This window comes from Dromiciops gliroides, chromosome 1, assembly GCF_019393635.1.
Source record: "Dromiciops gliroides isolate mDroGli1 chromosome 1, mDroGli1.pri, whole genome shotgun sequence".
NCBI lineage: Eukaryota > Metazoa > Chordata > Mammalia > Microbiotheria > Microbiotheriidae > Dromiciops > Dromiciops gliroides.
Window position 1 is genome coordinate 634,018,290 of NC_057861.1, and position 12,733 is coordinate 634,031,022.

Sequence of the window (12,733 nt, forward strand, 5' to 3'; positions counted from 1 at the left end):
CCCTCCAGCCCAAGAACAAAGTACAACTTTAACATAAATGTCAAGAGATATGCAGGAAAAAATGAGCAAACAACATCAAAAAAAGAACTTAAACTGGGGTTTACAAGGAAGATCAAAACTCGAATACAGATGGAAATGAAGTCAAAATTGCTGTATCCAAAGCCTCAAAGGAAAATGTGAATCGATCTGAAATCCCAAAAGAATTCCTAGAAGCTCTCAGAAAGGATTTTTACAATCAAATAAGAGAGGTAGAGGGGGAAAAAATTGGGAAAAGAAATGAGAATGATGTAATAATCATGAAAAAAGAGTCAACAGCTTGATAAAGGAGACACTAAAATACTGGTGAAAATAACACCTTAAAAACAGCATAGTCCAAATGGTAAAAGAGTTACAAAAATCCACGGAAGAACAAACACCTTAAAAAGCAGAATTGGCCAAAATGAAAAAGATATACAGAAGTTTACTGGAAAAACTTAAAAAGGAGGCCACATGGAAAAAGATGCATTCCAAGAATTCCTTAAAAAGTAGAATTGGTCTAAAGAAAAAGGAGGTATAAAAACTCACTAAAGAAAATGAATCCTTAACAATTGGAATTGAGGAAGTGGAAGTTAATGACTCCATGAGACCTCAAGAAACAATAAAGCAAAATCAAAAGAATGAAAAAATAATTGTTAGACTATCTGAAATCTATGATCAAAAAAAGAGCCTAGACATTATCTTTCAAGAAATTATTAGGGAAAACTTACCTGATGTCTTAGAACCAGAGGATAAAATAGAAATTGAAAGAATGCACTGATTACCTCCTAAAAGAGATACCCAAATGGAAAATCTCAGGAACATTATAGCCAAATTCCCCAGGTTAAGGGGAAAATATTGAAAACAACTAGGGGAGCCAGAGACAGAATAACACAAGATTTAGCAGCTTCTACATGAAAAGACTGGAGGGTTTTTTTGAAAGGTGATATTCCAGAGGACAAAGGAGCTAAGAGTATAACCAAGAATCATCTACCCAGCAAAACTGATATAATCCTTCAGTGGGGGAAGGCGGGAGAAAATGAGATATTTAATGAAAGAATACTTTCAGGGCAGCTAGGTGGCACCGGCCCTGGATTCAGGAGGACCTGAGTTCAAATCCAGCCTCAGACACTTGACACTTAACTAGGTGTGTGACCCTGGGCAAGTCACATAACCCTCATTGCCCTGCAAGGGAAAAAAAAAAGAATACATTCTTTGCACTCCTGATGAAAAGACCAGAGCTGAATATAAAATTAGACTTTCAAACATAAGACTTAGGAGAAGCATAAAAAGATAAACAGAGAAGAGAAATCATAAGGGACTCAATAAGGCTAAACTGTATATATCCTTACTTGTTAAGATGATACTTAAAACTTCTAAGCACTTTATCATTATTAGAGAAGTTAGGAGTATACATAGATAAAGAGCAGGAGTGTGAGTTGACTATAATGAATTGATTTCTAAAAAAAGTAAAATTAAGCAGTGAGAAATAGAGATTCACTGGGAGAAGGGGGAAGGAAGAGGTAAAATGGAGTAAATTATCTCACATAAAAGAAGCACAAAAGGACTTCTACAGTGGAGGGGAAGATGGGTGGGTGTTAGACAATGCTGGAACCTTGCTCTCATTGGAATTGGCTTAAAGAGAATAACATACACACTCAGTTTGGTATAGAAACCTATGCAGGAAAGTAGGAGAAGGGAATAAGAGAAAGAGGAGGTTGTGGGCTGAGAGAAGAAGGGTGGATTGAAAGAGGCAATGGTCAGAAGCAGAACTTTGGAGGAGGGATAGGGTGAAAGAACAGAGAATAAACAAGGGAAAAATAAAATGGAGGGAAATATACGGTCATCATAACTGAAAAATTTTTACAGTAAGTTTCTCTGATAAAGGCCTCATTTCTCAAATATATAGAGAACTGAGTCAAATTTATAAAAATACAAGTCATTGCCCAGTTGATAAATGGTCAAAAGTTATGAATAGTTTTCAGATGAAGAAATGAAAGCTATCTATAGTCATATGAAAAAATGCTCTGAATCACAGTTGATTAGAGAAATGCAAATTAAAATAACCGAGCTACTACCTCACACTTATCAGATTGGCTAATATGACATAAAAGGAAAACGATATGTTGGAAGGGATGTAGACACTAAAAAATTGGGACACTAAAAACACTGTTGGTGTTGTGAGCTGATCTAAAACCATTCTGGAAAGCAATTTGGAACTATGCCCAAAGGGCAATCAAATTGTGCATATCCTTTCACCCAGCACTACTAGGTCTACTAGGTCTGTATTCCAAAGAGGTTTAAAAAAAAAAAAGGGAAAAGGACCTATATGGACAAAAATATTTATAGCAGATCTTTTTGTGATGGCAATGAATTGGAAATTAAGGGGATGCCCATCAATTGGAGAATGGCTGAACAAGTTTGGTATATAATAATGATGGAATACTATTATACTATAAGAAATGCAGGCTGCTTTCAGAAAAACCTGAAAAGACTTACATGAACTGATACAAAGTGAAATGAGCACAATCAGGAGAGCATTGTACACATTAATAGTAATATGGTATGATGATCCATTGTGAATGATTTAACTATTCTCAGCAATACAGTGATCCAAGAAAATTCCTAAAGAGTCATGATGAAAAATGCTATCCACCTCCAGAGAAAGAACTCTAATGGAATCTGAATGCGTACTTTAAACAAAACAAAACCTTTTATTTTTTTATTGTCTCTGTTTTCTTTTACAAGATGACTAATATGGAAATGTTCTGCATGACCATACATGTATAACTATACCAAATTGCTTGCCTTCTCAAGGAGGAGTCAGGGGAGGGAGGAAGAGAGGGAATTTGGAACTAAAAAGAACAAAACCCAACCAAATGTTGAAAACTGTTTTTACATATAGTTGGGAAAAATATTTTTTAAATGCCTGACATATCGCTAATCTCTTATAATAACAAATTAATGATTTTCTAAGGATTATTCAGGAATTTGTCTAAACTCTTCTTGAACCAGGGTGTATCTTCAGATTGTACTAAGACGACTCAGAATAGTGACTTTGATAAGATCTACAGTGTAGTACAATGTAGTACTTGGTTCTATTTTTCCTGAAATGTTCTCTTTTAGGCTTCTTTTGGAGAAGTCAGTATTCATTCCCATCAGTGTCCTTCATCATTTTAGAAATTTGGATCATATCCAGATATTTACCTCCTAGATTTGAAGAATCCTGTTTTTAGTTTGTCATTATGTAGAGTTTTGTCCTTCTGGTTCCTTTTCTCTGGCTTGGTATGTATCTCTTGAATTGGCAACTGGATCTACTGGAATGTTACATATAGAGCATCATTTTGCTCATGAATAGAGTAACATCCGTTCATTCATTCACCCAATTGAGTGTGTATGTTATTCCCTCCTTGAGCCAATTCTGATGAGATTGAGGTCTTTGAGCCAATTCTGATGAGTGTTAGGCTCATTTACTGCCTAGATTAAATAGATTATTCCACCCAGTTGGGTGTGAATCCCTCCTTGAGTGTTTGCTTTGAGGGAGATTTCACTTTAACATGTTCCATGTTTTTCTTTTCTTTTCTTTTTTATTTTTTTTTTGGTGGGGGAGGGTGGTGAGAATTCTCTCAGCCAAGTATGGGAAATATGTGAGTGGAACTACAAATCTCTTATGAAGTATAAACTCACTGTGTGTGTGTGTGTGTGTGTGTGTGAAAGAGAGAGAGAGAGAGAGAGAGAGAGAGAGAGAGAGAGAGAGAGAGATGCTCTCCTCAGTTCATTAAGTGCAAAGCCTATTTTATAGTAATCATTTTTTTTTTATGCCAGTGGGACTTTAAGTTGCCCTGACTTTATGGATTCAGTTGTTGTATTACTCACCCATAAATCACTTTGTCAGCATTATAAACATTAAAAAATAAAAAGTCAGCCACAGTTTCAGGTCACCTGTCTTTTTCTTATGTGTAGTTAACAACAACAAAACCCCTAAGCTAGTCAGCACTGTTTTCTACTTTTATCAGTCATTACAGAACCGGGGTTGTACCTTTATATAGTTTTCCTGGCCTGTGATTCATTAATTCATTCAACAAACCTTTATACATCTGTTTAGAATCTGATGTGCTAAGTACTCATGTTAAAAAAAGAGAATGCTTTTCTTTCTTTCAATCTTTAAATCTTACCACTGCCATTCCCAGTTTAATCCTATCCACACTGTTTATTAACCAGTTTAATTCAACAACTATTTGAGTCCTTATTATGTATGTCATTATGCTTAGGAGATTTAGGAATACACACAAATAATGATAGTATCAGATAGAATGATCAGTTGTAAGAAAAGTACATTGGGGCACTAGTTACAGTTCACCTATTACAATGTAGATATTTAATGAATGTTGAATTGAGTTGTTGCCTCCACCTGGAAAGTATGGGGCATGTTTGTGGAATAGCAAATAGGATAGTTTGGTTGGCCTTGTAAAACACATGTAGGTGAAGATGGGGAGTTAAGGTTAAAAAAAAAGAAAAGATAATATTAGGTCCATGTTGTAAAAGTTTTGAATAGCAGGTTGAAGAGTTAGGACTTTGTTTAGTAGGCACCAGGGAGATGTTGGAGAATTTTGAACAGGAAATTGACACTATCAGAATGATGCTTCAGGAAGATCAATTTGTAAAATTTTAAAAAATTGACTCCAGGAATATTTAATTTTAAGTGAAACAAAATTTCCATAAGAAGAAACGTTGTAAGTTGGCAGTTTCATTCAGTATAACAAATCATCTGACTGTGATATAGAAATGATTTTTCTTTCCAAAGTAGGAATGGAAGATAGAGCTGGTAAGCTGTGGGGAAGGAAAATTGTGACAAAAGGAAAGAGTTTATTATACCTTGTTATATTGAATGTCTAAGTAAATCACTTTGAACCATTTTTACTGTGGTCTTTTTCATACTAGGAAGTGCATTTCCAGCTTATCTATTTAAACTATTTTATAGACTTCTGAAATTTTTGCTAGTTTGTAAAAGAATAACTTATAATTGTCAGATTGCTCGATCTGTTCTTTGGAAATTTAGGCCTAGCTCATGAAGATAAAATGACTAAGCATACCTTAAAATACCTGTAAACCCAGATTTCCTCAGAGGGATGTGAGATCATGTCCCACAACCAGGAAGTGAGGCTCTATCTCGTTCTCTGTTGCTCCTTTTACCCTGTCCCCCAAACCTTTCAGGAAAGGTAAGGGAAAGGAAGAGAAGGGAAGTAGGATTTCATTTCCACTGGAGGCCCTGTTTTCAGAAGGGAAAGAAAAGCTCTTCTTCTGGTCTCTGGGAGAAGTATAGAGGCATTATTATGGTTATTTAGCACTGGCCTAAGCTGTGTAGTTCAAGTTGTTCTCTGACCCTTTTCTCTACTTCCCTTTTACCTTTCTCCCTTGTTTAATTCTGTTTTCCTTTCTCCCCTTAAGTGCCCAGGATCCTTATCTTACTTAGTTGCACAAAGCTTCTCTTTGTGGTTGCTTCTGCCACCAATGTGTTCATATTTCCTCTCCCTTTAATATTTTCATTCCTTAAAGCAGATCTCAGGTAGGAGTTGGTTTAATTAAACTATTTTCTTAGTAGTCCACTTCCTTTAATTCTTGGAAGGCATTTGAATTTTAAGAGGAAGCTAACTAATCAAGTATATCCCTGATTAGTTAATAAGTGAATTTGAAGAACGTACTGATTATTCACTTGAATTTCTAATTGATGGAATTTCAGAGAGTGTAGTGGAGATATTTTGAGGTGAGACCCCCTTTGAGAAGGATCTCTTATTTATGCGATTCTAGGAATTTTCAGAATTGACACAGAGCATCTTTTCTTTACTGTTCATTCCCCTTCTCCCTGCAGGAACCACAGATGTATTCTTATTCTGGCTTCCTTCAGCCAGAATAAGAACTGTGACTCACTGGCAGGGACCCATACTATCACTCTAGGGCAAAGTTTCTTAAACTATGAGTTGTGTAATTGAATGTGGGGGTCGCAAAATTTTTGGCAACAGTAAAAGGTTATGTATAGGGGCAGCTAGGTGGTGCAGTGGATAGAGCACCAGCCCTGGAGTCAGTGGTACCTGAGTTCAAATCCGGCCTCAGACACTTAACACTTACTAGCTGTGTGACCCTGGGCAAGTCACTTAACCCCAATTTCCTCACTAAAAAAAAAAAAAGGTTATGCATACCTATTTTATATAGCTATAAATTTGGAGTCACAGAAAAATTTCTCAGGTGAAAAAGGGTTGCAAGTGGAAAAAGTTTAAGAAGCCCTGCTCTAGGGTGAGACCCAAACCCTGTCATGCAACAGCTAAAAATCTTGCCAGTCCTTGAGTGCTGACCACAGTGCTCTTGCTCTTAGAATGTTTCTATACTTAGACTTAACACAAATGTTGCTTAAACCCTGGTTGTACTGTACCCTCTTATATTGGTTGGATGGTGTTTTTACATGTCTGACTGTTAACAGCCACCAGAGGGAGACAAGGTAACATTTTCTGCTTAGCAGAAGAAACTTGTTAGAGGGAAGTTACAAATGGTTTATATTATAAACAGGAAGAAACAAGTTGTTACGAGTTTTTCTTTTTTATTAGTACTGATGATTAGATGAAATCAAAGATTTCCAGTTGGGGAATGCTTTTTAATTTGGATTTTGAGCCCTTTTACCACTTGGGCATAGAATTTATTTGAGTAGACTGTTCTTAAAAGAAATGGGAACGTTTTGTTATTTCATGAGCATTCGTTTCATTTCTTACCCTCACTCTCTCCTATTATCTGTGTGCCTGCCCTTGGTTAAATCACTTAAACTCTTGGGTTCTAAGTTTCTTCATATCTAAAGTCAGGTCTTCAAGATGAAGAGCCTACAAAAAAATTTACCAGATTGGCCTCATATTTATTCAGCACATTCATATGTGTTCATATTCAGTAGTGTTCTCTCTCTCTCTTTTTTTTTTTTTTGGCTGGGCAATGAGGGTTAAATGACTTGCCCAAGGTCATACAGCTAGTAAGTGTCAAGTGTCTGAGGCCGGATTTGAACTCAGGTATTCCTGAATCCAGGGCTGGTGCTTTATCCACGGCGCTACCTGGCTGCCCCTATATGTGTTCATATTCAAGTTATCTGGGATGTTTTGTTTTGAGAATTGCTTTGACTGTCTTCTGAGTGGTTGAATTATTATTTATAGAAATAACTTAAAGAATTTTTTTTTCTGTGAAACTGACAGTGATGGTGTGTTTCAGGTCACAGGTTGAACATCACAGCAGAGAATGACTGCCGGCGTTTGCACTGTTCTCTGAGAGACTTGAGCTCTCTCCTCCAGGCTGTTGGCCGATTAGCTGAATATTTTATTGGAGATGTGTTTGCTGCCAGATTCAATGATGCACTTACAGTTGTGGAGAGGTAAGCAAAAAGTCACAGTGTAAGTTGTCTCTTGGTAGCTTTGTCATTCTCTTGAGAAACGTTTTATATAAAGACTAGAGGATGATATTAACCCCACCAGAAACCAAGTGAAAATATTTTGCTTTGCATTTGGTTGTACAAAAATGTGATCTTTTGAAAGTGTGGATTGTTGGTGGTCAGTTATTGTTGCTGCTGCTTCTATTGCTATTGTTTGCCAAGTGACATCTTTTGTTTTTACATCACCTTCATTTCCAAATCCATCTCTCACCCCTCACCTATCCAGAGAGCTATCTAAAGCATTAGAAAGAAAGCATTATGGAAGAAAGATGAAAGGCAGTTGAGCAAAACTAGCATACACATCAATCAGATCTGACTGTATAGCTGCAGGATTCCTGACCTTTAGTCTTCCACCTCTGTAAAGAAGAGAGAGAAGTGCATTTTCTCTTTTCTCCTTTGGGACAAAGGTCAGTCATAGTCATTCAGCATTCAGGGTTTGTGTTTTGTTGTCGTTTGTTTTTATCCTTTGCATTTACATTGTTGTATTCATAACTCCCCCCTCCTCCAAATACTAGTTCTTTGTCTTTATTGTAATTTTAGCCACCTTGCTCATGGTTTTGATACCGAGGAATCTGCAATATTTTAATGTTGCTCCATTTTTGTTGCAGCCCCCTTATAGCTCTTTCTCCCAGTTTTCTCAGTGACTGTAATACCTATTTCATTTTTTTTTTAAACCAACTCTACCTGTTTCGTTGCCATTTTCTTTGGGGTATCTGCTCACTTTATGATTCCTCAACCTTTTTTAATCTATTTAATTACACACGGGCTTAGATACATTTAGCTCTTACCATTTCTCAAAACAGCTATTTCGAAGAGCCAGAAATTTTACATTATATTCTCCAACTGTAACCAGTTATACTTCTATATTTTTCACTTACTCTCATTTAATTAGGGACTGTTACAATAGACCTCCACATCCAGTTATGCACTGAAGCTATACTTTTCCACTAACTCTTTCCCAAATGGCCTGGAAATATGCTCTAATATCTCTAATCCAAAATAAAATTTTCTCTTGGCTCTCTTCTACTTCATCTTATCTTTTTTCACCCATTTATTAATAGTACTTAAAAGATATATAATTTAATTTTGTCCATACTAAAGTGTCTGTTGGATATTTCTCTCTCCCTTTTTCTCTCCCTTTCTCTCTCTCTCTCTTTTTTGCGGGGCAATGAGGGTTAAGTGACTTGCCCAGGGTCACACAGCTAGTAAGTGTCAAGTGTCTGAGGCTGGATTTGAACTCAGGTCCTCCTGAATCCAGGGCCAGTGCTTTATCTACTGTGCCACCTAGCTGCCCCGTCAATTGGATATTTTGAACTAGTTGTTCTATAATCATTTCAAACTCAACATGTCCAAAACAGAACTCATTATCTTTCCTCCAAAAACATCCTTTAAAAAAAAAAATCCTTATTTCTCTCAAGGACGTAATACTTTTAGGCACCCAGCTTTGCAACCTTAGAGTCTTTAGTCTTTGCAAACTCATTGACTCTTCACTTTCCCTCATCTTACATATATAGTCCATTGCACGTATAGCCCCACAATACCTCTCCTGCCTGTCTTCTTCTCCACTCACTTGGGCTATTGCAATAAACTCTTAATTGGTTTCTCTGCCTCCATTTTCTTCCCTTTCTCTAGTCCATCCTTCATACGTTTGCCAAAATTATGTTCTTAAAGCAAAGATCTGATCATTTTACTCCCATACTCAATACATTCCAAGAATTCCATATTGCCTTTAGGATAAAATACAAACTCCTCATGGGCTTTTAAAGTCCCTCACAATATGGCTCTAACCTTCCTTTCCATCTTTATGTATTCCCCTTCATGCATTCTCTAGTCCAGTCAAACTAGCCTTCTTGCTGTTCTTCACTCATAGCACCCTGTCCTCTTCCTGCTGCTTCTTTTTTTTTTTTTTAAATGCAACAGACATTTATTTTTTACAGTTACATGTAAGGGTAGTTTTCAACATTCATTTTCTTTCTTTTTTTAAATAGAAGTATTTTATTATTTTCCAGTTAGATGTAGAAATAGTTTTCAACATTTGTTTATATAAGATTTCCAATTTCAAATTTTTCTCCCTCCCTCCCCCGCCTCCCCTAGATAGCAGGCAATCTGATATAGGTTATATATACATAATAACATTAAACATATTTCTGCATTAGTCATGTTATATGAGAAGGATCAGAGCACAAAGGAAAAACCTGAAATCAGAAAACCAACAGCATCAAAAACAAAAGAAATAGTATGGTCCAATCAGCATCCATATTCCACAGTTCCTTTTTTTTCTCCTGGATTTGGAGAACCTTTTCCATCATGAGTCCTTTGGAACATTCTTGTTCCATTGGATTGGTGAGAAGAATCTAATCTATCACAGTTGATCAACACATAATGTTGATGATACTGTGTATAATATTCTTCTGGTTCTGCTCATCTCACTCATCATCAGTTCATGCAAGTCCTTCCAAGTTTCTCTGAACTCCACCTGCTCATCGTTTCTTACAGCACAATAGAATTCCATTACATTCATATGCCACAACTTGTTCAGCCATTCCCCAATTAATGGACATCCCCTCAATTTCCAATTCCTTGCCACCACAAAAAGAACAGCTATAAATATTTTTCTACATGTGGGTCTTTTTCCCTTTTTTATGATCTCTTTGGGAAAAAGACCCAAGAGTGGTATTGCTGGGTCAAAGGGTATGCACAGCTTTATAGCCCTTTGGGCATAATTCTAAATTGCTCTCCAGAATGGTTGGATCAGTTCACAGCTCCACCAACAATGCATTAGTGTTCCAATTTTCCCACAGCTTCTCAAACATTTATTATTTTCCTTTTTTGTCATATTAGCCAATCTGATAGGTGTCAGGTGGTACCTCAGAGTTGTTTTAATTTGCATCTCTCTAATCAATAATGATTTAGAACATTTTTTCATATGGGAATAGATAGCTTTGATTTCTTCATCAGAAAACTGCCTTTTCATATCCTTTGAGCATTTCTCAATTGGGGAATGACTTGGATTCATATAAATTTGATTTAGTTCCCTGTATATTTTAGAAATGAGGCCTTTATCAGAGGTACTAGCCATAAAGATTGTTTCCCAGCTATCTGCATCCCTTCTAATTTTGGATGCATTGCTACTGTTTGATTACATTAAATTTAAAAGTTTTTGTACAAAGTCATCCATTTTGCATTTCATAATCTCTATCTCTTGTTTGGTCAACATTCATTTTCATAAGATTTTTTTATCACTTTTTTCTATGGGAGTGTATGCTTCATCATTAGTCCCTTGGAATTGTCTTGGATCATTGTATTGCTGAGAGTAGTTAAGTCATTCACAGTTGCTCATATAACAATACTGCTGTCACTATGCACTCAGTTTTGCTGGGTAGGTGATTCTTGGTTGTAATCCCAATTCCTTTGCCTTCTGGAATATCATATTCCATGCCCTCCAGTCCTTTAATGTAGAAGCTGTTAGATCTTGTGCTATCCTGACTGGGGCTCCACAGTACTTGAATTCTTTCTTTTTGGCAGCTTGCAATATTTTCTCCTTGACCTGAGAGCCCTGAAATTTGGCTATAATATTCCTCGAAGTTTTCCTTTTGAGATCTCTTTTTTAGGAGGCGATCGGGGGACTCTTTCAATTTCTATTTTACCTTCAGCTTCTAGACTATCAGGGCAATTTTCTCTGACAGTTTCTTGGAAGATTATGTCTAAGCTCTTTTCTTGATCATGGTTTTCAGGTAGACCAACAATTTTCAGATTATCTCTCCTGGATCTATTTTCCAGGTCAGCAGTTTTTCCAAGAAGATATTTCACATTGCCTTCTATTTTTTTATTCATTTGGATTTGTTTTATTGTGTCTTAGTTTCTCATAAAGTTATTAGCTTACATTTGATCAGTCCTAATTCTTAGGCAATTATTTTCATCAGAGAGCTTTTCCATTTGGCTTTTCAAGCTGTTGACTTTTTTCTCATATCTTTCCTGCATCACTCTTATTTCTCTTTCCATTTTTTCCCCTACCTTTCTAACTTTATCTTCAAAGTCCTTTTTGAGCGCCTCTATGGCCTGAGACCAATTCATATTTTTCTTGGAAGCTTTAGATATAAGGGCCCTGACATTGACATCTTCCTCTGAGGGTACACCTTGATCTTCCTTGTCACTAAAGAAACTTTCTATGGCCCTCACCTTTCTCTGTCTGCTAATCTTGCCTTTCTTTTACTTGACTTTTAGCTCCTTAAAGTGGGGCACTGTTTTCTAGGCTGCACTATCCCAAGCTTCAGGAGGTCCCAGGTGGTACGACTTAAGGAGGATCAGGTTCTTCACTGGCCTGGCCTCTTCCCTGGTCCATAGATGACCCCAGACCAACTTGCTAATCAACCAGCTTTTTGTGCTGTGGCTGTCAGCTCCAATAAGCCTATGCCCCTCCCCCACCTAGGCCACTGCTTCTCAAGTCTACCTCCTGGTTCTGAGCAGGGGTGAAAAACCCAAGTTCTGCCTCAGCACCAGCATAGACCCCTGTAATCTTCCCCCTGCCCAGGGCTCAGCCCTCTCACCAGACTGTGAGCTTAGTTCCAGACAACAGTGGCGCTGCAGCTGATTCAGAGGCTCTGGGGGTCTCTTTCTCTGGTGAGGCCTTCCTGGGACTGGATCTGTGTCAGGGTGACTGTAGGGTTGGGCTCCACTCCTGTCTCAGCACAGCAGCTCCCTCCTTCCAACCTTCCAAGTTGTCCTTGGTTGGAAGTTGGTCTCAACACGTTCTTCTGTGGATTTTGCTGCTCTAGGAATTGTCCTATAGCATTATTTGGATGTTTTTTAGAGAGATCATGTCCCCTTGCTTCTTTTAACATTTTAGTCAATAAATATTTATTAAGCACCTCCTATGTGCCAAGGACTATGGTACTAAGGGTTAGGTACAGGGTGGTCATATGTTGTGCCAATAGCATGTGCTGCTTTTTTTTTTTTTTTTGGCGGGGCAATGGGGGTTAAGTGACTTGCCCAGGGTCACACAGCTAGTAAGTGTCAAGTGTCTGAGGCCGGATTTGAACTCAGGAGCTCCTGAATCCAGGGCTGGTGCTTTTTCCACTGTGCCACCTAGCTGCCCCAATAGCATATGCTTCTAACCTCTGTCACCTAGAGTCTCTAGTTTCCTTTAAAGTTCAGCTCCAGTACCCTCTGATCCCCTCAGTTGTTAGTTTTTCTCTCCTCTACCTTGTTTTTATGCTGTATAGATTTCATATATACTTATGTGTTTTCTCTCCTGTAATA

At 37.4% G+C, this 12,733-nt stretch overlaps 1 protein-coding gene across 2 annotated transcripts in view; it reads left to right on the top strand.

Moving 5' to 3' along the window:
* The window catches only part of XPO6 (exportin 6), a 127,617-nt gene that overhangs the window by 93,995 nt on the left and 20,889 nt on the right, over window positions 1–12,733 (top strand). For both annotated transcript variants that reach the window (XM_043966316.1, XM_043966323.1), the window contains exon 13: window positions 7,258–7,417. In XM_043966316.1, coding sequence (XP_043822251.1) covers window positions 7,258–7,417 — 160 coding nt within the window. The remainder of the gene's footprint in view (window positions 1–7,257; window positions 7,418–12,733) is intronic.